Genomic DNA, 26,741 nt, shown 5'->3' on the forward strand with positions numbered 1-26,741 from the left:
GAAAATGTTGCCATCGCTTCCATAAAGGCACCGGTAACTAACCTTAGTAAAAGGTTCAATACCTATTTTGTGTTTTATAATTATTTATTCTTAATATTGAAATATTTTGCAACAATGTTGTAGAACAATTGATTAATCATTGTTCTAGCTCTAATGAGGTCACCAAAACGGAGGAGATAACACAATCGAGAAAATGATCGGGAGGTCGATTTTTATCGTAGAATGACTTAGCTACTATGTGATGACTGCACCATTTCTGATTAGGTACAATCATTATTGAGCTTAATTTGCCTAAAGCACGACAACCAAGCCCATAGTCATTTTTTTCCCAAGACCCGATGCTCGTTTCGCTCGAATACCGAAGCATCCTCGTTATTTTTGATTGGATATAATTATTCTTAAACTGGCTAAAATACGCAATTAAAGCGAGAGCAGGTACCATAATTTCAACCAATAACAATATTATAGAAAATCGCAAATTTCACAATCGACCCTTTCGCTCGGTCTTCACCATTAAAAGTTGCAAATGTGTTGCAAACGTAGTGACAACTTTTTTTTTTTTTTTTTTCGAAATATGGAGATTCGGAAACAAGTATTACATGGCGTGATAAATTCTGAATATACAGATATTAATGCAATTCGCAATAGTAAATCACGTTATAATATAACCGCATACGATTTATGGAAAACTTCGAATTCCACAATTATATTTTTATAAAATCTTAAGACTAATCCTAATTTTAATACTTGTACTTGTAGAGCGCCATAATTTACATATTAATTATTTCATTTAAACGTAAAGAATAATTTCTTAAATTAGTTTAAATAGATAGAGTTATGTAGGTACAGTAATTATAAAATATATATGAACGCTTCAAGAGCTTCAAGTCTATGTCAAGCCTATTTGTAACAATGAGTTCTGGATCCGACTTTCAGCCTTATTTAATTAGAAGTTTTTATTAAATAGTCCTCAGAATCCCAATATTGGACTAAACTCCGAAAATACTGAAATTAATGCATTGGAGTGCGAGCTTTTACCTAACATAAAGTGTTGTTTGACGTGTGGGCCATACGTACTAACACAAAAAATTTGGAAAGTAACGTTCTATCACATTCCAATACTTTAAATTTAGTACAATAAATCTGGATAATTACTTACAAAATTAACGTCAACTTTATCAATTGAACCATGGGTCAGAGCGTATTACAGCTATTAAATGCCTTACTCTATCTAATGGTTTTAGGTAGGTTGGTATCCGCTATTTATTATATAGACAGTATAACAAACTCATCTGACCCGGTAGCCAATATTGGAACTAATGGTGGAAGTGTCGATTGGCCTAATTGAGTTGCTGACGTTACGCATGCGACACAGCTAAGCTGACAAATCAAATGCATTTGTAGGATTATATACCTTCTACCAATAAATTAAAACGTTGACAATGTTATTCAACTTGAAGTTATTTTATAAAATCTCAAGGAAAAATAAGCCGATTGGGCGTTCGACGGTACAAGGTCGAAATAGGAAAAAAAGCCCCGAGGTGTGGCCTTCACCTACTTGATGGAAAGGCACAGTTAAATAGTTAACCCATATAACTGCGTGCCTACTCTGACATTTTATACATAGCTATGGAATCGAAAGAACGCCATCTAATGACGAGTGTTGCCCAGTTTTGTAACTAGGTGGCTCTCTTTCGGTTTCATACAAAACGAACGAATAAGTAAACGTATTTAGATAATTTTACCCTACGCAATCTGTGGTGGAATTCTCTCGCAACAGTACCGTCCACCGTGAAGTGGAGATTACTAGCGCTGAAAGCGCTTCAACCTTGTTTTTTTGTTATTCCACTACAAGTTACTCTTTGACTGCAATCTCACCTGATGGCAAATGATGACGCAGTCTAAGATGGTAGCGGGCTAACCTGTTAGGGAGCAGATATGGCAGTTGAACCCATACCCCTAATCGGTTTCTACGCGACGGTGGAAAGAGAGGGTAGTAACTAATGAAACCTAAAACTAATGACGACTGACGCCATGTATTTACATTATACCAGCATCTACGACAATGACAAAACAAAACAAAATAATCTACTTGTAATTAAATTGCGAGTATAGTTTTTTTTTTACTTAATAACTCTCATTTATAATCTTCGCTTTAGTAATTCTCATAAAAAAAATGTGAGATAGATACATTTATGCGATTCGAAAGAAGTCTGAATTATACAATTGTCAAAACTATTGGTTAATATAAAATGTTAGTTTGGTTGGTTTTTCAGATTCATATTAGCTATAGGCTTTTTTTGCGAATGTTGGACCGGGGTTTGTCTTAAGTTCATGCTTAAATAATTTATTAATATGAAATTATTTAGCCTTGGTATACCTTATTAATTTATATAAAGTTCTCGCATTTAAACATTTTAAAAGGATTTATCAAAGTGTCATAAAATCAAAGCCTAGGCTTGATGGTTCTTATCAATTCCTATTAGATACCCAATATAAGACAATTTAATAAAAATTAGTTAATCCGTTACCTTAGCTAGATCGTTAATTTGAGTCTTGGAGAGACTTCGATAACTTCGACTTCGATATAAACTATTACCAGCTTTACTTTTTGGGGAGGGCGATACGACCCAAGGGTGTGTTAGTAACTTCTTAGCGTGAAGTTAAGTAGCCTTTCTCAAGAAATGATCTATCAAAATACAATAAAGATTTTTCCACGTTCAAATGAACAAAAAGTAATCTAGCTTTTCTAGTAAAGTACATTCAAATCATTTTCATTGCTAAATGTTTTATATTTATTATAAATTATTAAAATCAATACTAAATAGTATTCTGGCAATATTAATGATTGCTTCAAGATGAAGGAATAAAATAAAGTATGTAGCCAATTTTGAGTGCGATAGCCACTAGTTAGTTGATTTTAAATTATTCTATGAGTGAAACAAAATATTCATGCTGCAGCTGTTAGTATAAGAAGCTTTTAACAAGAAGGCATAAAATATAATAAAATCTAAATATTTATTACCCATAAACATCTTATATTTACTCTTACATAAACTATTTTACTCGTAAATAGTAAATAATGTAATTTAACAGATATAACAAATAAAATACAAATATATCGTAGTGGCGAAATGCTTAAACTGTTACAGCGAATAGTAGAGTAATGATAATGCTAAACAATGAGACATAAAAAATAATTACTATACGATTTACATATAAATATAATGATGATTAGACGGAAAATAGTATCGTAATAATCGGCGGATTAGTTGAATATATATTTAAATTAGTGCATATATATGAATCATGTTTTCATCGATAGATTTAAAAATTCAACTTCCTTAAAACTCGAAAATTAGGCGTTGGATTTTTTACACAATAGAGTTTTTATATATATACGTTGCACGGGAACGTAAATTCGTAATTTTTAATTTATATCAGTCTGAGAACTATATAAATCAATTGTATGAATACGAAATAAAAAAGTTCGCTATGTACTTACAGTATTAACGATATCAGGCAAGTCAAGTTAATTGTATTCTATCTTTTAATAATTTATTTTTTTACATATAGCCTTGTGTTTAACGAAAATCATGCCGGACGGAAAGCAATGACGAGTTCTAAATTTGAGTGCTCGTCTAGAAAATAACTATTCACTCTTGCCTTGAAGGTACTCAATAAGGCAGGGTACAGAATCTGTACCCTGGAAAAGCCTTTTCGTATCGTATTAGAAATATGGGTAAAAAAACCCCGCACGAAAGCGAGCTGATCGTAAACATAATAAGAACAACTCAGTGTTGCTGATCTATGATAGAATGGCGATAGATTGTATATGCAGTGGAAAGAGCGGATAACCTTACTAAATAACACGTGCAAGTCAGGTACCAACCTTATTAATAAGCTAGTAAAGTGACCTAATAATTATAAGATAAGAAAATAATTCACTTTCATAACACACAGTGCTTTAATTTGGTATTTATTTGTTTTAACTCTTTAAAAAAAACAAGAAATATTTAACAACCGTAACATGTTTATATATAACAAATATATTACGGTTGTTATATCTTACTGTCAGTAAATAAAAATAATTCGACGTCCACGAGTATATCAATCATTAGCAATCTCGGTTGTTTTATCAGTTTTATCACACGTTTCAATGATTTTAACAATGTGATTTCGCAGTGAAAATTTTTACACTATCGATATTAAACAACAATACAAGTGACAAAGGAAAGATTACAAGAAAACGCTACCCTGACAAGCCTCAGGCTCCGGTGACCATAAACTTTATGGATCTGCAGACCTATTCTGCATCTTGGTGTCAATCATGTCAATGTCATCAAATTTCATTTATTTCAAGATAGCTTTCTCGAGTGTTAAAATTTGGAAATAGCATAGATAAGCCCATTTTTTGCATACTGCACACTTACTTTTCAACCCAGATTCATGGCTATGACGTTAACTCTATAAGTTTAATAATTGATTCACAGTTATTTGATGACTAACTTTTTATAGTTTTGAAACTAACATTTTTAAGATGAAATTACTAGTAATTAATTTCATGAATTCATCTAGACTCAGATAAAAAATAGTGCCATGCGGCAGTTCGGAATGACACCACCCCTCCCATTTCCGCGGGTCTCCTACGAGGCGACTAAGGGAGTATAACGGAGAACGGCCAGCAGAGTCCTCTGTGATATTACTACCATCTACTGCAATCGATAACCCGTCTGTCCAGCGTGGTGATGATGGGAAAACACTCCCGTTGGGAAAGGCTTTTAGTCCAGCTGTGGACTGTCATAGGCTATTAATGAGAAACAGAATAGGCCAGCGGATTGTCTATAACTAGCGAATCGTAACACTCTTACCCCAATTTTGGGCGTAATAATTATTATTGTCAGTTCTCGTATTACAAAGTGTAAAAAAATACGTCACAGAATGTTTTTCGTGTGCAGGTTTCCCAAATATTATAGATGTATAGAACTATGAATATATTATAACAATAAAAAAATATTTCATTTCAATTAGTATTAGATTGTATAACAAGTGCGTATAACCTGCTTTTCCATCGATTTTAATCCACCCGACCTTAGATGACCTTAAGGCAATATTCGATATTAATTTCGGTTACAGTGATCTACACTGTTGTTTAATTCGTTTGTAACATTGTATTGGTTTTGTTGAGTTGGATACCGATTAAGCCAAAGAAGCTTAATTCCACTTAAACCTCTAGCCTAATTAAAACACTTTGAGTCAAACTATTTTCAGACGAGACTGTAGTAAAATATTAAATCTATACTTAGTTAGGTACATACTGAAAACGTATTAATAAACTATTAAAATTCAATAACTGTAAAAGTATATACAAGTAATTATTAAAAATAAAGAAAGCATTACGCCTCCATCAACATTCACTGGGCATATACTGGCCACAACAGGTCAAGAGTATAGCGGAATATATAATATTTAATTATATTAAATGTGTGTAAAATAATAAACTCTTATTGTTTCAAGAACATAGAAATATTAAAAATCACATCGCTTATATGTAACGTTTTTCATTTAATGTATGATCAAGCTCAATAAACTCTAAAAACTCCGCCAAATAACGAGCAGTGTTGAAGAGAAATTTAGAAGTTCTTTTTCTAAACCACTTTCTTTTGATAATATTTCTATCGCATTCTATGTTCTAATGCCATTATTTTGGTAACCTCCAGTGTTTTATCGCGTTTTGACCTTTGACATATGCTGTCTTTACGAAAATTAAGCTTAATTTGCTATTCTCCGCGACAAGCAGGAGTTATGTATGGTGTTATTTATAATTTCTTCATTGGCGAAGATCTGTTTGGTGTGGAGTATAACTATTGAAGAAATTCTAAATTACAAGATACAGATTCACCTGCTTATCGTGGATTATAGCAAATTAAGCTTAATTTTTATAAAATTTCATGGAATTCCGCAAAGTAACACCTGCTTATATCCAATATGCAGTCAGTTAAAGTGTGACCAAATTTAGCACAAAACACAGCGTAACTACTCTGAATTTGAAATAAAATGTATGTGAGGTTGAACCTTGGTGATCCAATTTGGCATTTACATATTTCCATGAGAGTATATTTGGCTGGCGGCTTTAGGTTATCATGTATAAAAACTTTGAATAACTATTAACTAACAGAAATAATTTTATAATTGTTAAAACAAAATAATAATTAGTTTTTAGTGGAGAATTCTGTTGGCTGCGCGTTTAACTTGGAGCCACCTGAAAACAGTCCCTAAACCCTGAACGAATTGGAAACACAATAGACATAAAACTACTATGTCAGTTGTCCAGGTTCAAGAACACTAAATATAATCTTCACTTATCCCTAAAATATCGTAAGTATGTATAATATATCTTTTCGATTATAAATATATCTAAATTAATTTTGTTTCTTATACGTTTCTTAAACCTTTAAATACGTTAAACGCTAAACTAAAGGAGTCTTATAAATAAACGTGGCGTAACGTTGGAATAGTAGAACAGAGTTTTTCACGCTCATACATTTTATGACACTACAAGTTAGCTCTTGACTGCAATCTCACCTGGTGATGTTGTTAAAGATGGTAGCGCGTTAACGTGCATGAGAGTATGGAAGTTATATTTAACCACACCCCTAATCGTATTCTACGCAAAATCGTTCCGGAACGCTTACAGCTAACGTCTTTGTCGGTAGGGTAGTAACTAGCCACGGCCAAAGCCATATCAAACCAGACCAAACTAGAGACCAAAAGTCGGAAATAATAAATTCCCAAATTTCCCCTGCGCTCACAGCTGTATAAGTGGGGGTCGTCAAAAACAACATTTGAAAAGAGCTGTTAATAGAAACTCCGACATTATGCTACGTTTATTACAAAGAGTCAAGAAGTTTATACAACGCCGGACTGCGCCGCGCGTTTCAAACTATGATAGTGCGACAAAAAATCGCCTTTCTATAAAAGCGTTGACGAGTATATTAATGCTTTTTCACATTGAATGATATTGATATTAAAAATAATTGATTGCTATCTCTAGCTTTAAACTGGAGACAAATTACAATATATTATCATGCAGTATACACAGTACTTTATAATAAAATCGAATGACATGCACATACTGACTAGTTCAAACTTGACGATGACTACACACAATGACACATTATTATGCTAAGTAGAATAGCAATTATTAATAATATCTTATTTATATAACAAATCCCTTTTGGCAAGACATCATTTACAATAATTATAATGCAATTTTAGGCTAATGTACTTAACTTCAGTTTTTTACCTATCAGCCCACTACAGTACACGGATCTACTCTCAGAATGAGAAGAGCATAGTCCACCACGTCAGCCCAGTGTGGCTCGGCACCTTCCGACGCTATAAGATCGTTATGTAGTCAAAAATATCTTTATTCAATTACGCCCATAGATGGCACTTATGATGCCTACATTACATGAAAAATGTGTAAACGGTAGTGAGATGATGGCGATAACCATGTTCGTAAACATAAAACTAAAGCTACGAGGGTTCCAAACGCGCCATGGTCCCCCATGGGCAAGAAGCCCAAAACGAACTTAGCCGGGTATGGAACTCTCAGGAATGCAAGTTTACTCATGATGTTTTCCTTTACCGTAAAATTCAAGTGATATTAAATGACTTATTATTGACACGCACTTATAACTTCGAAAAGACAGACAGACGCTTGTTTGTAGGTTTCCGTACCTTGAAAGGAAAAAAAGAACCCTCAAACCCTGTCTGCTTGTCTGTTTTTAGGAATGGGGGGTGAGTTAAAATTAATGTAAAAAACTCAGCTCAGCATGGAGGCTGTAGTAAATCAAACTTTCGAAGTCGAAATGCAATCAAAAGATACGGCCGTTTATGCCTATGTAGCACTCGCTAGGAAATCAAAACATTTCCGACTTCCATTTGCCTACAATCGTAAAATTTGGCAACAAGGAATGTTTTTGTAAATTTTACGAAGACTATACTTATTTTGTTTTAATCGAATTTCAGTAAATTCTAAGTTTTAAATTACCTATGAATTAAATAAATACGTTTCCTTCGAAGGAACCCTCAGTGCACGAGACTTTAACTCGCATTTTGGCGGGTTTACGCACGAATATTAAGTACTTAAAGTAAATCTAATTTAAATCTAAAAACTAATGTATAGTTTTTAGATTAAAATTTTGCTTTCAGTATAATGACTAAATGCTTTTTTATTAATGTTTGAATGTTAGTTTAAATACAAAAGGAATCAAAGTTATCTTTTTTTGGAGTTTTTATCATACGTGTGACAATAATAATTGCGTCAAAAGGGATTTCTTATTTACAACAAATATTTAAAACACTATAGTAAAATGTCTTTGAGATGGCACTCGTAAAAAGTATTAATTATTTTTATCGAATAAATATATAGATTTCACTATTTTCTTATAACCGGAAAATTCATACAATCGGACATAAATTTACCAATGACATTGGTTTTTTTAAGTGAAGAGAATAAATTTTTGTGATTTTAAAATGAGTGTGAAAAGTTGATTTGTCTACATCAATGAGTTTTAATCTACCACAACTATCCACTTAACAATATGGTAAATTTATTTCAAATTTCCTATAAACTAGCACTTATTTTATTCTACTACTAATATTATCGTTTGGCTTATATTTTTAATTAACTTAAACTACTATATTAAACATAACGAAACAATACACAAGTCTACTAAACGACAAAACAATAACAAACGATTTCATGAGAATTTTCACCATTCCTATTAGTTGCCTTTTGTTATCTATAGTAAGACTTTATAACACCTATTTCTTCTATATTTCATTTGATTCATACAAAAATAAAATTGTCTATGACAATTAGGCTTTCATATGAAAGACAAAAAAGATTTTTTTTTCTCTAAATAACTTTGGAGGTACATAAAACAGCCTTTCGTTTATAATATTCGTGTTACCTTTAAATGTCGGTTAAACCACCATTATTTTGTCCTGATTTCACATTGTCCAATATTGTATTAACAAATTCTGAAGTTTTACCGGCTATTTTCACCTCTGTAACAAATTATTATATAATTAACTTTATGGCACCAATTCTCGTAGTCATGAATATAAAAATTCATCTTCCGATTTATGTATGTTAATGTATGCTATTTTCTCGACATACTTGTAAGAGATAGGACGAGAAATGGGTGGATGAAAATCAAATAGCGCGAGCGTGTTTAAGTCATGTTACAAAAACTCATTGAATATGGTTTTATCTATTTTTTTTTATAACGTACTAGCGGTAGCGGTATCCCGATGGAACCGTAAATTTTCCGGGATAAAGTAACCGATGAATTAATCTAGGATATAATCTATCACCATTCTAAATTTTAATAAAATAGATCAGTAGTTTTTGTGTGAAAGTGAAACAAACATCTATCCATACAAACTTTCGCACATATAATATTAGTAGGATAATTCAAAGAATATTCTCGAGACTAGAGGAAACCAAATGTTCCCTGCCGGGAATTGAACCCCGGAGGTCGTATTATGATAAGACCACTGTGCCAGGGATGACGTCAGAAATAATAATACAATGCAAATAAAGTGATGTAACTATGTATTAAAAAATAAAACAAACCTGTTGCTGAATTAACCACACCATCGATATGTGGCGACCAATCAACACTGTTTTCAGGGTTTGTGACTCGACCACTGACAATTTGCTTCAATTGATTGATTCCATTCATCAGACGTCCTAGAAAATAAATTTAGACCACTGTTAGTGAGACTGAAAAATTCTATTAAATAAAAGAAGCGTCTGTTTGGTTATTTCTTTGTTACCTATGTTCAATTTTACTATATCACCAATGCATGCAACACACATCATCATGGTCATTATCAAACCATTACCGGCCCACACTACAGAGCACGGGTCTCCGCTCCGAATGAGGGAGTTTAGGCCGTTGTCAACCACATAAGCCAAGTGCGGATCGGTAGACTTCACACGCCTTTGGTAAACGAGAACTCCAGGTTTCCTCACGATGTTTTACTTCACCGTTCATTAAGTACTATCTTCAGTTGCGATACAGCGCTGCAACTTAGATACCTACTTAGTTTCATTCTAGCTTTTGTGCGCTCGCGAAAACTAGTGATTGTTTAAACGAAAAAAAGCTCAAATTCATTAAATATGTTGTGTTGTGTGTTAATATCATCACTTCTAATTCAAATTCAAAATTCATTTATATCAAGTAGGCCTAATTTATAGGCACTTTTGAAACGTCAAGTCAGTCTGTTTGTAGTGACTCCACTACCACCGGTTCGGAAGGTAGATTCCACTGAGAAGAGCCGGCAAAAAACTTTTAACAATCTTTAGAATTTTTCTGTTTTGTGAGAGATGAGAGCGGAGTGGCCTGCTTCTAAGCAGCCTTGTAGTTGCAGCGTTGACGTCCACTGCTGGAGATAAATCTTTATAGGAAGTTCCAAGACCCCACAATCCTGGACCGCTAGTTTACAGCGGCTCCTAGCGACTCCACTGGTGGCCGATCATTGCGCGTTGACCGGTGCGGAGTCGCCATTCCTTAATACGCCAACGTCCATCAGTTTTTATATATTAAGTCACTTCGGGCAATCTAACTAACTTTTATATTAAAATCACAAAATGTAGTATTTTTTATTTTTTTAATATTCTGTGCTATTCATAAACAACACAAGTATTAATAGTATCAGGGTATTAGGATTAATGTAAGTTTTATGGTTTTTACCAAGCAAAAAGATTATTTAATATTTTATTGTAAAATACTATATTATATTATTAAATATATTATTTATTAATAAGTTTTCATGGTAATTAAAACAAAATGACTAATGAAGAATACATCTCATTTTCTCGCCGAAAATGAATTTAAATTAATCCAATACATTTATGTGTTTTTTTTCTTTATCCTGATTTTGACGCATTTTCGTTTAACTGAGTTTGAAATCACGATTCAAAGAAATTTTTTTGCATTTGGCTTTGATTTATCTGATTTCTATCAGTAAAAATTACGGCAATTGTTTACTCAAAAACAATTAGCTATACAGTTTCACAGATAAGTCTCGGAGACAGTAAATAATGTACCTCTAAAGCCACCAAAGTATTATTTCGGTTTTCATTTATATTTTGTATAATACAAAGAAAAACTTACTGTGTTCCTGTTGTAAACCATACAGTTTTAACTTGTTTGCCTCATGTTGTGCCTTCTTCTTCAACCTGCAAGCTCTTGAGGCTAGTTTATTTTTCTCTTTCCTTGTCTTTGGTCTTACATTGAATGGCAATTCACTGACAGGAGTCATGTCATTTATCACTTTTCCCAACTTATCCAGTTCTGAACCAATCAAATAAAGTTTCCTGGGGTTAGGCGTTAGGTCATTTCCATCACCCTTTCGTGCCTTTCCGCTGAAAGTATAAAAGTTAGCTGATTAAGAAATATTCAATTTCCAGTCTGACTATTTACTTAGAATTAAATTTAAATAGTTTACCTGTGTTTTATGCCTTTTACATTACAGTTTGGACTAAACACTGGGTCTGTAACTGAGTTTAAGACATGGGGGTCCTCTGATTTTTTCTTTAAGATCAGCCTTTGCCCTTTAGGTCCCTTAGCTTGAACATTGTATTGCCAAAAGTACCTTTCCCTTTTAGCATTTTGTCTTGCCTCTTTCCTTTCCGGACAGTCATCATTGGAATCTTAAATAATATAATATATAATAATATAATACAGTTCATTAGTTAATTGGATTTATTTAATTCAGCCAGTCTATTAGATCTCTTATTTACTAAGGTCTTATTCCCAAAATACCTTTTAATTCCCTGTGATATAAGTGAATATAATGTATATATTTTATTATATTAACCTAAATACAGACTTTAAAGTCTCTGACTCCCTATTGTACACCAATCTTTAAACTCAATTCACTGATCTAAAAATAGTGCAATAAAGAACATAATGAAAACAATGACACTGCTGTTACACAAGACCAGAGAGATTTAGATTAGAGATTTGCGTACAACTGGGTTGGCTAATCTCTTTCTTAGTATAATACATATACACAGTGGTCTCATCTTCTTGTATGCCCTGAACTATAAATAAATAAATATACTAGGACAATACACACATCACCGTCCAGCCCCAAAGTAAGCTTAGCGTATGGGTGTTAAGATGACTGATGAATATTTTAATGAATACTTTACATAAATACTTAACATAATAAATACAGATAAACACCCAAACACTGAAAAAAATTTAGAGTTGTAGAAATCCTGCAGCTTTGGACTCAGAAAGCAGGGTCACTGCCCACTGCGCCAATTGGCCGTCAAGCAAGCCAAGTTTAGGCCAACTAAAAAGATTGGAGACTACAGTACTTCAAAAAGGTTTCTTTGAGTTTGTTTTTTTAATAGCGTTATTTTCATTATTAAGATGAGCAATGGGAAAATGAATTTTCATCATTTTTTTTAACAAATTCTACACATTATGCAAGTTAATCAAGTTTTTTGGTTAAATCACATATGGAAAAATTAATCACCTGTAGACACTCAGCATTGCCCCCTGTATAGTAAAGTATGTTTAAATAAAAAAGAAAGTAAATAAATATTAGAACCTTGTTATGTTTTGCATATTGTATATTTACATTAAAAAGTGATGAAAAGATTGTTAACATTAAAAGACAGGTAAAATAAAAACATTTTATACATAATTGTGTTGCAACATTGTGTAATAAATTCAAATAAGATTTATAACATCTTTATCAATATTTATGCTCCAATTTTAATGTAGTTTGCTTTAAGAATAGTAAAAGAAACAAGTGCATTAAAGAAAAAAAAAAAGAAACATTTTGCTTTAAATATTTATTCTCTTTAGAACATAAGATGGCTTAAAGTTTTCTCATTTTAACACAATGTTGTATTTTTACACAATGTTACTTGTTATAGTGAAACTGTTTAAATTTTCAAGGTAATTGGAAATTTAAAGTGTTTTGTGAGATCTGATTAAAAATAATTAAATAATTGTCTTAGGGTAGAATTGTCAGATCAAGCTAAATAAAAATATAGTGTTAAGGCTACTTACCATCTGATGATAGATCCTCATATCTGTCACTGTCTTCATCTGACTCAATATCTCTGTCATCCTCATCCTGTGAGAAGTCCCCAGTGCCTGGACTAAGTAGACCACCAGACAATGAAGATACTGAGCCTGCTTCTGCCAAGGAGCTGGTGGATAACAAGTGCTTCCGCGGCTCTCGCCTTTGCCATATCTGGTGATTATGCAATAGTAACACAATAAGCTTCAGATTTATAAATAATAATCAGGAATTACAAAATCAAAACTAGTTCCTTGTCATTTGATTTCAGAGTGATATTTATTAATTTACTACTTCTTTTTCTAGGATAAAGGATCTGAATTTTCAGTGCCATACAGTTGCAGATCTAGTGATAGCTAATTCATTAATTTCATTCAAGATTGTTGCAGTGGTTGATAAACAGAGACACTTTCCCATTTAAAATATTAGTGTGGACATTTGTTCCAGATATTGATCTTTTAATTATAAGTTCATTCTAATACTAACCAGTTAGTACTTCTCATACAGATTATTTAAGACTGTAAATATAATATGTTAAAGTTTAATTTACCTGGTCCATTGTCAGATGTGTTGGGGCAGACGAGGAGAGTGGTGCTTGGTGTGTTTTAACACTACTGGGAAAGGGCGGCAAGACTGATGATGCAGGCACAGACTGCCCCAAAGCAATTTCTCCACTGTAACCGTCCATCCGCAATAGCAATTCTGGCAACTGGTTAATTGGTGGCACAAAACTTGAAGATGCGGAGCTGTGTTGGCTGGATGGTGAAAATGCAAGTTGAGCATGCCCATATGGACTACAAGGGCTTTCTGCCATTAATGTATTAGTCTGTAATGTGTTCATGGTGCGTTTTGAGCCACTCATAGCACCACCGATTTGTATACAATAACCACTCTCTTCTGGCAAAAGTAAGTCTTCAAAATTTAAATCGTCAAGAGATGTGTCTGGGTTTGCATTTAGCTCAGCAAGAGTTGGCCCCAATATCAAGTCAGCTTTATCCACTTGGAATATATCATCATCTTCCATTTTAAATGGTTCCATTTTTGGAGATTCAGTGTCAAAGGAAAGCTTACTGTAAGACAGTGTGGGTACACTGTGAAAAGAGCCAACTTGAGAGTCTTGTAAACATAAATCTATGTCAGAGTTAAAGTCACAGATATCAGTGCGCCTTTGCGGTATCGGAACGGATGCTGACATCGTCCCTAACTCAAAGGGAGACTCCTGTTTGATTTCTAAACTCGGTTCAAAAAGAAAGTCATGATTGTAAATAGAATCCGACATTGCACGTGTTTATATGAAGTGACCTTGACGTAGAATAGTCTTGTTGATAGACTGGCGCACGCTTACGTCTTTATCGATTTAATTCACAGAGACCCACGTGTCGAATCTTACAATGTTTATTTATTTCACAGATATAAACGATACAATAAAGGGTACTGTGGTTTAGGTGATTCTTGTATTACGTCCGAGATTAATCGATTTCATCGTTACATTACATAATACAATACACGAACACAACACCAAATAATTCGTAAGCAGTTGAATATACACAATGACTATTGATATTAAATTTGGAGCAAACTATTAATTTCACCCACTTTTGTAATTTTATAGCTATTCAGCGTCTTTGTATCTCTACTAATCCGATAATCAGTAACAGTTATCACGGAAGAATCTTCTGTATTGATAATATTTTTACTCACAATAACAAATATCAAAAACACTCGCGCAAGATACAACTACTCTGGAAGTAAACAAAGATTTGATGTATTATTCAGCATATTCAAAGGTCATTAGAAAGAAATAGATATAGGAAAAGACATATGCTTGAGTGAGATAGCAATAATTTGCTAAAATCAGGAAGAGGTAGTGTGAGGGGAGGGCGGGGTGGCAGGATTTTACGTCACTAGTATGGAGGGTAAAGGTAAGGAGAGTCATCTTATATGGGAGAAAAGTTGAAAAAGTGTCCAGTTGTTGCGCTAAATAACAGTTCAAGAATCCTCCACAATGGCGCTGGTGGATGCACAGGGTATGGTATGAATGTAGCAATCGTAGATGAATTGAAGTATGCCGAGTTAAAAAATTTAATGTCAGTATCGACTAAAGTAGTTAATTATTGAGAACAATTCAACTTACGTTGTACAAAATATTGTGGTAAATATAACCTTACTTCCTTGTATCTCCATACTTCCTTGTTTATTTTTCAAGCCTACTCTAACAATATTTATATTTGGCGCTTCTTTTAAGAGTTACCCTGATGCAAATGTGGCGCCATCCTAATTTAATACATTTTGACGACACTTTTTCATATACACAGATGACTCTCCTTACCTCTACCCTCCATAGTCACTAGGAAGGTATGGCTCTTAAGCCGATGTAAGCATGGTGTTGAAAACTCAGGTAACACATCAGTTAAACACTGTATTTTAAAAAGCAACAAAGCGGAATTATATGTCAGTTTCAAATTCAAATTCAAATTCAAATTCATTTATTTCAAGTAGGCCTACTTTATAAGCACTTTTGAAACGTCAAGTATGCATGTTTGTGTGACTCTACCACCGGTTCGGAAAGCAGATTCTACCGAGAAGAGCCGGCAAGAAACTCAGTAGTTGCTCTTTTCCAACATCAACATTTACAATCATTTTGCTATCTTGCGGGAGATGAGAGCGAGGCTGGCTGCTTCCATTCTACCTTGTCATTGAGGAATTCATCAAATGTATAGTAACCTCGCTGTACTAGATGCGTTTTTACACATTTTTTAAATGTATGCATTGGTAGGTCAAGAATTTCCTTAGGAATCATGTTGTAAAAGCGTATACTCAACCCAAGAAAGGAGTTCTGCACCTTTCGCAGACGATATGCAGATATCACCAATTTATGACCGTTTCTGGTAAGTCGATTGTTAATTTCAGCTTTTGATTTATAAAGAGTAATATTTTGCCTCACAAAGACTATATTACTATAAATGTATTGCGAAGCTACTGTAAGAATACCTATTTGTTTAAATTTTTCACGAAGCGATTCGCGTGATCCAAGTTTATATATTGATCGTACGGCTCTTTTCTGTAGTATAAATATACTTTCAATATCTGCAGCTTTTCCCCACAGCAAGATCCCATAGGACATAATACTGTGAAAGTATGCGAAATAAACAAGCCTAGCTGTTTCAACATCGGTAAGCTGTCTAATTTTCCTGATTGCATATGCAGCTGAGCTGAGTTTACTCGCTAGGCTTTCTATATGGGTACCCCACTGTAGCTTACAATCTAAGGTCACTCCTAGAAAAACAGTGGAGTTTTCTATTTCAAGTGTTTCTCCATTTATTATGATGTTTTTATCATTTTTTTTTACGTTAGGCAAAACAAATTCCAAACACTTAGTTTTTTTTGCATTTAAAAGTAAGTTATTAACAGTAAACCAGTCTGACACATGTGACAAAGCACGGTTTACATCGTCAAAATTATCTTTGTTTCTATCAGTCTTAAAAATGAGAGATGTATCATCTGCGAACAGTACAATCTCACAAGTGCCCCTGACATGGTGTGGCAGATCATTTATATACACCAGAAACAATAAGGGACCCAAAATTGAGCCTTGTGGGACACCCATTAAGGCAGATGATCCCTTAGACTTTATGTCTTTTACGCATACCCTTTGAACTCTATCACTTAGATAAGAGGCAATTAAATTGAGTGCAACGTTTTTGATGCCATAGTGGCTTAGTTTTAATAACAACGTTTTGTGTTCAACGCAATCGAATGCTTTGGACAGATCACAGAAAACACCAATGGCATTCTGCGAACGTTCCCAGGCATCGTAAATATGCTTTATGAGTCTTGCGCCTGCATCCGTTGTACTACGACCTTTAGTGAAGCCGTACTGCTCCGGATGAAGTAAGTTATTTACATTAAAATGATTTAAAAGTTGATAAAGTATAATTTTTTCAAAGACCTTACTAAGAGTTGGCAAGATTGAAATAGGCCTGTAATTGTTAAGGTCATTTTTCTGACCGGATTTAAAAAGGGGTATTAATTTACTACATTTCAATAGGTTCGGAAAAATACCCATATCAACACATTCATTAAAAATTACAGCTAGATAAGGGGCAATAACGTCAATAATGTTAGAAATGACCATCACCGACATACCCCACAGATCACCGGTTTTTTTCAACTTTAATAACCTGAAATTCTTTACAATATCTATTGCAGATATATGTTTAAAATTAAATAAAACATTGCACTCTTTAACATTATCTCTCAATATACGCTGAGCTGCTATTGGTGAAGAGCTTAGAGAATCTGTTAACAAAATGGGAACATTCTGAAAGAAGTTTTCGAAAGTATTAGCAACCTCCCTGTCAGACGTCACTTTATTGTTATCAACAATAAGTTCAAAATCCACATCACGAGATTTAGTTTTTCCTGACTCGTAATTAACTATTTTCCAGGTTGTTTGTATTTTGTTATCAGATTTCATTATACTATATTTAATGTGTAGCGATTTCGCATTAGTGCAAACATTCTTAAATATTTTAGAGTATTTTTTTACGTGTTCTACGAAAGTTGGAGTATGATTAAATTGTTTTTCATCATACAGCTCATACAACTTCTCCCTACTTTTATATATACCTACAGTAGCCCAGTCACTAAATTTTAATTTATTACTGACATTGATGTGCTTAAAGTTGAATACTCTATTAAATTCGTTGTTTATAGTATTAAATAGTGCACTATAAAGACTGTCCGGATGAAAATGTTCGCACGCAATACCAGGGATTTTCGCAGTAATTTCACGTTTGAATCGCATTAATTTAGTCTTAGTTATTGGCCTACACTTTATAATTTGTCTGCTTTTATTGATAGTATTTAAAACAGTAATAAGTTGACCACAATGATCTGACCTTAAATTATTAATTATTCTTTTATCTAAAATGTCACAATTGAAAAAAATATTATCTAAGCAGGATGCTGAAGTTGCAGTTACTCTAGTAGGTTCACTAAAAGTGTGACACAAATTAAAACATTTAAATAAGTTAAGCAATCTAGCAGTTGTTGCATTTTCTAGTAAAATGTCGACATTGAAATCGCCACATACAATTACTTTTTTAGTAGAAAGACACAAACGCTTTAGTACATCCTCCATGACATTCTCGAAATCGCTAAAATCACCTGAAGGGGGTCGGTATACACTCACTATTATAAATCGCTCCAGCTCCACACAAGACAGTTCTGCAATGCGTTCAACAGAAAGACCAACTATGTCTTTTCGTTCTTTACAAATTATATTATTACGTACAAAAATTAAAGATCCACCGTGAATTGCAGTCCTTCTGAAGAACGCACTTGACAATATAAAGTTATCGATGTTTACTGCTACTTGTGTACCAGTGAGCCAGTGCTCAGTTATACACAAAATATGTACATTGAGTTTCTCCACAAACAGCTCTATTTCTAATTCTTTGCCGGTGAAGCTCTGTATATTTTGGTGTACAATGTTCATATGGCAGAGCTCCTCCGTTGTCTTATTAACTAGTTTAAATCATTATTAAATTTCTTAATAGTACTAGCGCAAGTACTAGGGTCAGTAATAGAAATAGAAGTACTTGAAGTACAATTTGTAAAAGTGTCAATAGACTTTGTTACAACAGTTGTAACAGTATCATTTAAATTATAAGCTAGTAAAAACGCTATCTGCTGCTTACACTTTTTAGGCAGATACAATTTATCTCTTGTCATTACAAATGATGACGTGAATTTATTAATGTCAAAATAAAAAATTGCGTCGCTATGACGGTATGTCAAATTATAGATTAATAAGTTTAATTTATAAATATGTTCATTTTGTTTTGAGTTTAGAGTGCCACAATAAGGAAAGGCACACATTACAAACTTACATTTAGTTTTGTTATTTAAAAGCAGTAATTTTTCAATGCATCTTATAATCTGATGCTTTTTGACATTTAAACTGTCCCCTAACAATAAGACAACATTTGTATGCCTATCTAGATTTTTTTCATTTAGGCTATTAATGACACAATCAAAACTAGCCCCCGGTGAACATATATTTGTCACTGAGTGGTTTAGGTAACAATTCATAATAGGACCTAAACCTCTACCTATTTTGTCAGATATTACTATACTTTGTTTTTTAGGTTTAGCGGATAAAGTAGAATTTAAGGATACAGGAATATGTGTTGCATTTCCAGACCTCTCTGGGCAAATATCCAAATTGTCAGTGAATATATTACTACAGTCTTGACTAGGTATAGGTATGTCATGAGTACATTGACATTTATTTGTTAAAGACTCAAAACGAGCCATATTATACGTTCCTAGGGCTAACAACTCATCAGCTGCCTGGATTTGCTCATGGATCTGCTTTTGTGACAGCTCATATTTGGAAGTGACAGTTGTCAAGGAATCTTCCAACTGTTTAATTTGATCATTCAAGTTTTGAACATCTGTATCATATTTTGCTGTTGTTTTTTGAAGTGAGAAACAATAGCTTTTTAACTTATTCAATAATAATACCCTTTCTTTCCTTAATGCCAGGTTTTTGGTACTTGCTTGCTGGTTTTTAATTAAATTTTGAGTTTTTTTGATAATTTTACCAATTTTTATATATTTTTTTAATTTATTGTGACTATTTAGATATGGATGAATATGTTGTGGCTTCATTTTTTGGACATAAGGGCTGTCACAAGTCAGATCGATGCACATTGGTTCAGTAGAGGATGAAGCAAGCAGCTCATCATATAAATTATTTGTGGATACCATTTCAGCACTACTTAATTGAGCCTGAAGGTCATTAATAGTTTTATGTGCACTGCTTAGTTCACCCTCCAACATAGAAATTTTTTCCAGAGCCTCATCATATGTTGCTATGCACTGATTGAATGAGCTAACCACAACCTGTAGTTGGTCACGCTCCTCTAAGATCATAGTATGAGCACTGTTTAGGTCTGCCAGTTCAGTCTTCAGTTGGGAGTTCTTGACAATAATTGCTCTCAGTTCGAGTTCATTATAGTTTGTAATTGAATTAAAATAAAATTAGTATTAATTTAGCTTAAAGGTGTTTAAATCGGATTTATGGTTAATAGGAACGTACTAGATAATCTTATGGTATTACTATTTACTACACAGTTACAAAATGTTGGATAACATTGAACAAAAAAGGTAACATTTTTGTCATCATTAGCACTAACATTTATTTTATCAGTGTAGTTAGCAGAGTTACATTAGAGTAAAGAAATTAAATATTGATTATCCATGAGGATACAAACAGTTTATTAAACGGTAAGAAAACAGAGTATCGTCCTCTGTTCAATTAGTTTCATAAGTCGGTCATTATGCCAAAAATCAATTATTTATAAGTTAACTCAATTATTTAGAAGTATAAATCATTTTTTCCTGTGGATATATTTCTAAGTCTTTCTATTCTTTCTTAGGAGAATGGATATTTCTAAGTCTATGGGGAAAGTTGCCAAAATATATGACAAGGGTAAAAAAAAAAACAACAACAGACTAAAAAATGACAAATTAACAGCTGACTGAGCGTCAAAAGCTCCAAGACAAAAAATAAAGCCAGTTCTACTTTTAATATTATGGGTGACGAAAACGTAAATTCTCGTAAAAAATGTGATACAAATAAATATGAAGTAATAATAATCGGGGGCGGTATAGCTGGACTAGCCGCCGCCAATCATTTTGTGAAAAATGGCATGGACGACTTCATAATATTAGAAGCTAGAAAACGTATCGGCGGTAGAATTATATCAATACCGTTGAAAAATCATAGTGTAGAATTAGGAGCCAATTATATACACGGCGTCCTAGGCAACCCTATATTTGAAATAGCGACAGGGAATGGTCTCGTAAATATAATAAATATACCTAAGCCTCACAAGGTTATAGCAGCCACTGAAGATGGTAAGCAAGTGCCTTTTGGAGTTTTACACGAAATACATGAAGCGTACGTCTGTTTCCTCAGGCGGTGTGAAGAGTATTATTTGTGTCAATACCTTCCACCTCCAGATATTCACAGTGTTGGTGAACATATAAATCTGGAAGCTACTATTTATCTTGAAAGATTACCAAACTCTGAGGAAAAGAAACTGAGACGATTGATATTTGATTGCCTGTTAAAACGTGAAACATGTATATCTGGTTGTAATACTATGGATGATATTGATCTTTTGGAATTAGGCAGCTATACCGAACTACAGGGTGGTAATATAGTCATACCTGCAGGATTTAGTTCAATTTTGGAGCCTGTCACAAAAAATATATCACCTGATAAGATACTAAGAAACCAACCTGTTACAAAAATCAAATGGGACTCAGAGCAGCATAGTAATTTGAGTAAGTTTGATGAGGTTGGGGAGGAATCAGAAGATTCAGACCAAACTGTGATAGAAGATATTTCTAAAGCGTCTCCTGAGAAGGCAGGTGATACCGGCGAAGGTCATGTAACAGCTACAGAAAAATTAAGTAAAAAGTTGTTGCATTGTGTGGAAGTTGTGTGTGAAAATGGACAAAGTTATTTTGCAAATCATGTGATATGTACTATTCCTTTGGGTGTCTTAAAGGATAAAGTGGATACTTTGTTTGAGCCAGCATTGCCACAGTATAAGTTAGAATCAATTGAGCGACTTTTATTTAATGCAGTTGATAAAATTTTTTTAGAATATGAGAGGCCATTCTTAAATCCTGATATAACTGAGATAATGCTGCTTTGGGATAGCCCGCAGGCTCAAGAAGATGTTTCAAAATCATGGTTTAAAAAGATTTATTCCTTTGTTAAGGTTACAGAGACTCTGTTGCTAGGCTGGGTGTCTGGAAAGGAAGCAGAGTATATGGAAACATTGTCAATGGAAGAAGTTGGTTCCACATGCACTAAACTTTTGCGTAAATTTTTAAATGATCCTTTCGTTCCAGAACCACAAACATGTGTATGGTAAGTAACACTCTGTAAGATAATAAGACCTGGAAATATATAATTTTAAAATTCATGTTGTCTAGTTATGATCTATTCTATTTCTTATTTTCTTATTATGTAATGGAAAACCACAAAACTTTGTGGTTTTCTATTTCATAACTAAGCAGTATCCAAAATATTTAAGTATTTTTGTTTTAAGTTATTAAACAAAATATCTTAAATAATTGGGATACTGCTAGATATTTTTGTGTAGTCAAAATCAACATTTATATCAAAGTTAATAGTCAAATGCATTACTGTGGAAATGGCCTGTATACAAAAACACTACTAAATCCTAGTATAATTTAAAATAGTATGAATATTTATTCTTAATATTTATTCAAGTATTTTGTTACAATCTCAATCTTTTGAAATCCTCTTTAGTAATGATATTAAATGCTGATAATTTGATAATATTCTCCCGATTACTTATGGTGAGGTATCTTTATTAGGTTGTTAATGTTGATAAGTACCTAAATTGTTTCTCTTTATATATTCATATTAAATAAATCTGTCAGGTACCTTATTTCATTCATATATAGTTTCAAATTTATCAAAATGCTATGACAATAAAAGGCATATAGTATTATTAAAAAACATTACTCTTTGATTTACACAATTTAAATGATTATAATGTTATATTTTTCAGTACAAGTTGGAAAAAGCAGCCATTCACAAGGGGTGCATACACAGCTATAGCTGTTGGAGCAAGTCAAAGTGATATTGAAAGCTTAGCACAACCTTTATTTAGAAATGTGCATGATAAAAAGGTAATATTAACATAAAATGCATAACAATTCCATTGATAACAGTTAAACAAAGCAATTGAAAGCAATTAAACAATTGGTATTGTGTTGAGTTCTGTCTTTTTCCATCCAAATAATTTCTTTATGCCAGTACGAGTGTCAATTTAGGACTTCACAAGGTTCATAGTGTTAAAGACTTGATTGCAAAAGAACTTATTCATTTAAGTTGGAAAAGAGCAAGGTGTGTTCTCGTTGTTCTATTATGCGCTGTGGGAAATGGGGAAATAAAATCTGCTACTTTATGAATTATTTAAATATAGCTCAATAATAAATCATAACCAGTGGTGTGCACAGGGTTATTGACCAGGCAGTGCTTTTATGCATATATTATTGCCACACGACTGTTATTGCTAGTAGTATACTATATATTAATCTGTTTAATTCAATGTATGTGGGTTTTCTCTTAACATTCATAATTTTGTTGTTATGCAATTGGGCGGCTACTGACAACACCTGTTTGTAAAATATTGCGTCTTTTTATTTTTAGAGTAGGATTTTTAACGTAATTAATTTGGTTTCAGCCTGTTTTGCTCTTTGCGGGAGAGCACACTCACAGCAGTTTTTACTCCACTGTGCACGGCGCCTACCTCTCCGGTCAAGCAGCTTCCAGGCGATTGCTGACTCCAGAAGTTGCCAATGAAAATGTACTGGATGGTCCTGAGTCTAATGATCTAAATAATTGGATCCAAAGTGTACAGCTAGACGGCTAACAGAGTATGAGTATGTAACTTTGTAACCCAGATTGTAAGTGCTAACATGACACAGGCTTTTGCCTATTAAAAGACACGAATTTGATTAACAAGTGTAGCTTATTACTTGTATTGTAACTGCTATTTACTTGAAGAGAGGCTTATTTTATTCAGATCATTTTAGAACTACTACAAACATTGAGATTAAGTAGAAATTATTCCTACTTATATTCTTTAAAACTGTAATATTCATTAATTCATACATAATTTATTTTTAAAGTAGTTATTTCTCGGAATCATACATTTTTGCTTTTTTTCTAAATCATCTGTTATTTATTGAAAGTTGTTTAATATTTATCATTTGTTGAAATGAAATGAATTATTTACTTTTCATAAAAAATTCTTGTTTTACTTATTATTGAGTCCTATTACGAGATCTTTTTGTTTATTTATAAATTTCTCATGACATAATAATTATGATTTTGTACAAATTGTATATAATATTACATTAATTATAAATTAAGATGTGTTACCACATAAAAGTCTTTCACACAAATGCATTTTGTAGATTAGCAGTATTATACTAGATTATGTAAGATTTGTCATATTCCAATTTAATTTTCTCTTTTTATTATTTCCTACCAACATGAAATTATCACCCATGATTAGTGACACATTATAACCTCTTGAGGTATAATCCCAATATATTGAGTTGAAAAAAACCCATCTGTTAAATTGCTGGGATGAAATATAAAAAAAACTGTGGACACTAAAATCTATTTTTTGTAACTTCTCTTATTATGTAAACAATCTTTCAATTGGTTTTGACCTAAGAACGTTTTGAAAGTATTTAAAACTAATTGAAGCATACATTTGTAAAGAAAATTGAGTGTAGTCAGGTTACAACCTTTGCAGGACAGTGTTCTAGAAGTATTAAAATCTCACTACATTAAAGTTTGGACAATATTTGATGCTACCCCTGGTTGTATGTTGTATGTTTAAATAACTCAATCGGGGGCCAATATTTATTTTACCTTAACTGTTTTGGCTTTTAATTGTATGCGTAAATTGGCCATTTTATTTAGAATATTTTTAGCTCATTTATTTTGCGATAAATATGGTTCTTCTATCATCTTCATCGGTAACGGGTATAATCGGGTAATAATGAAATAAAAATTTTCTGTCATTTCATTATCATAATAAATATGGTTTATTATTAGTTAGAAATGTAAAGATAATGAGGATTCATATTTGTCTCATCCTTAAGCATCAGTCAATTGGTTCCTATTTAGTTACATTCCTGTCAGGGCCCTGATTCTCAATTGTCTTCAGTGTTGATGCGTGAACTCTAAATTGGTTGGACTCTATATTATTTGTGCCAAATTTCAAATATTACATACTATAGATATCTGAGAAGCGCTGTGTCAGACAAGCACGCGATTTACCGGTTTTTATAGCTAGGTGTTTATTTCAAACAGTGGCAGCCGGACACTGAAATCTGCCGGATACTTGACTCCCTCTGCAACTGATTGAATTTAAATAATAACAAAGTTTGTAATTTAAGTTCTTCTGTACAGAAGACGTGACCAATTTAGTTACTTACATTATAAAATGCATTTCTTGCGTAGTTTATATCCCTAAAGAATCAGGGCTCTCTTGTGCCTTAATATAATTATTAGATCATAATTATTAATTTTATAAAATATTGCTGCTTAAATTGAAACATAATATTACCTTAAAAAAATTATGTACTCTATTTAAATGTATTAAAAAGAGATCGTTCGTTTTACTGTGGCAAATGCTCGATTTACTCTTGTAGTTTTTGTGAGCGAGTGAAGATAACTGATTTTGCTTACTTGGGCGAGGATTGAATAAGTCAGTATAATATTTTTATTAAGCCTTGATCATTAATAGTGAGAACATAAAAAATGGATTAGGTACCATTTAAGACCGCACTTCGAAAACTGTTATTTATTTTAATCTTACACTTGCAATCATTGATTTAATATGTAGGTAACTAACTGCTTGCAATCATGTAAAGATACACGCACTTGCTATTTAAAACTCGCGCGGTAAATAAAAACTGTGCTTCGATAGAATACCTGGTGCGATGCGGATTAAATTCATGCGAATTGTATGTGAAGCAAGTTTTATGTCGCTTTATATTTATTTATTTTGCGTGTTAGGGGAAAACCGAACCCGGAATAAAAATCGCGCGGACCGTTTTCGCAGTGCGGGCTAGATCTAAATATTCAGTTGGCAAAAAGGCCTATTTACCTACCTAATCCTTTAGGCATTATGGCCCATACTATGTTCGTGACGACAGGAAAAAAATAGATTTTAATTCGAATGTAACTAAAATTAAGTTTTTGTACTCATCAAACAGAAATGTTATGTAGGTATATTTAGTGTTTAAATGTAGAAAAATTTATCGTAGGTACTGATGCGATGTAAAAGAAATTACCTAAGTATATCTAATTTGATGCAATAAATGTTTCGGGAGTTTTATTAGATAGGTTAACCTATTTTGATTTTCTAGTCAGTGCAATTTTTTATCGCTTAATTAAATCAACGAAAAATGAACTGTTTTTTTAATATAGGGTTTATGTATTTTGGCTTACCTAAGGTACCGTCATAGACTTTATTTTTCAAAATCATGGACTGTGATCAAGAATGGAAAGACAAAATCCAAAAAATTTAATGGCAGGTGAGCCATCAAAGTTATTGGTTGTTTTTGACGACCTCCCTGGCGCAGCGGTGAGTGGTGTAGTTTAAAGTTTGAGGTACCGGGTTCCGTTCCCGGTAGGGGGCAGTATGGGAATTTCTAATTTCTCGGTTTTTTCTGGTCTAGTCTAGTGGGGGGACCTGCTCCAAGCGATTTAGCGTTCCGATGCTACGTCGCATATAATCCGATTAGGGGTATGGGCTTAATTATATAACTGCCATACCCCCTAACAGGTTAACCCGTTATTATTTTAGGCTAACTTGGCAAAAGTGTCGGTACTTATAGGTATGTTTTACCTGCCCTGTATATAACTACTTGGAGATCAATTTAACGGTTAATCTCTTGTTGATCTACACTTTGGTTAACTTACACTTACTAACCTGACGATAGATTTTGTCTTTAGTAATTATTAACTGAAT

General features: G+C 33.0%; 2 protein-coding genes across 2 annotated transcripts; one reads left to right on the top strand and one right to left on the bottom strand.

Annotated features, from left to right (window-relative positions):
- Nucleotides 1–7,088: 7,088 nt before the first annotated feature.
- Nucleotides 7,089–14,857, bottom strand: LOC120629800 (protein CREBRF homolog). Its single transcript, XM_039898852.1, has 6 exons — nt 13,676–14,857; nt 13,113–13,299; nt 11,530–11,734; nt 11,196–11,446; nt 9,650–9,766; nt 7,089–9,078 (listed from the first exon to the last, which is right to left on the bottom strand). The coding sequence occupies exons 1-6, from the start codon at nt 14,402–14,404 to the stop codon at nt 8,984–8,986; spliced, it is 1,584 nt and encodes a 527-aa protein (XP_039754786.1). The 5' UTR covers nt 14,405–14,857; the 3' UTR covers nt 7,089–8,983.
- Nucleotides 14,858–20,233: 5,376 nt separating this feature from the next.
- Nucleotides 20,234–23,884, top strand: LOC120630082 (peroxisomal N(1)-acetyl-spermine/spermidine oxidase). The gene is made up of 4 exons (XM_039899226.1): nt 20,234–20,301; nt 20,574–22,081; nt 22,752–22,872; nt 23,430–23,884. The coding sequence occupies exons 2-4, from the start codon at nt 20,730–20,732 to the stop codon at nt 23,616–23,618; spliced, it is 1,662 nt and encodes a 553-aa protein (XP_039755160.1). The 5' UTR covers nt 20,234–20,301; nt 20,574–20,729; the 3' UTR covers nt 23,619–23,884.
- Nucleotides 23,885–26,741: the final 2,857 nt, after the last annotated feature.

This window comes from Pararge aegeria, chromosome 15 (assembly GCF_905163445.1).
Source record: "Pararge aegeria chromosome 15, ilParAegt1.1, whole genome shotgun sequence".
Lineage (NCBI taxonomy): Eukaryota > Metazoa > Arthropoda > Insecta > Lepidoptera > Nymphalidae > Pararge > Pararge aegeria.

Coding starts and splice junctions, on each gene's coding strand:
- LOC120630082 (XM_039899226.1), top strand. CDS start 20,730: ATGGGTGACGAAAACGTAAATTCTCGTAAAAAATGTGATACAAATAAA. Junction 22,082..22,751: donor GAACCACAAACATGTGTATG/GTAAGTAACACT, acceptor TATATTTTTCAG/TACAAGTTGGAAAAAGCAGC. Junction 22,873..23,429: donor GAAATGTGCATGATAAAAAG/GTAATATTAACA, acceptor ATTTGGTTTCAG/CCTGTTTTGCTCTTTGCGGG.
- LOC120629800 (XM_039898852.1), bottom strand. CDS start 14,404: ATGTCGGATTCTATTTACAATCATGACTTTCTTTTTGAACCGAGTTTA. Junction 11,447..11,529: donor GTAAAAGGCATAAAACACAG/GTAAACTATTTA, acceptor TTATACTTTCAG/CGGAAAGGCACGAAAGGGTG. Junction 9,079..9,649: donor TGTGGTTAATTCAGCAACAG/GTTTGTTTTATT, acceptor AATTTGTTACAG/AGGTGAAAATAGCCGGTAAA.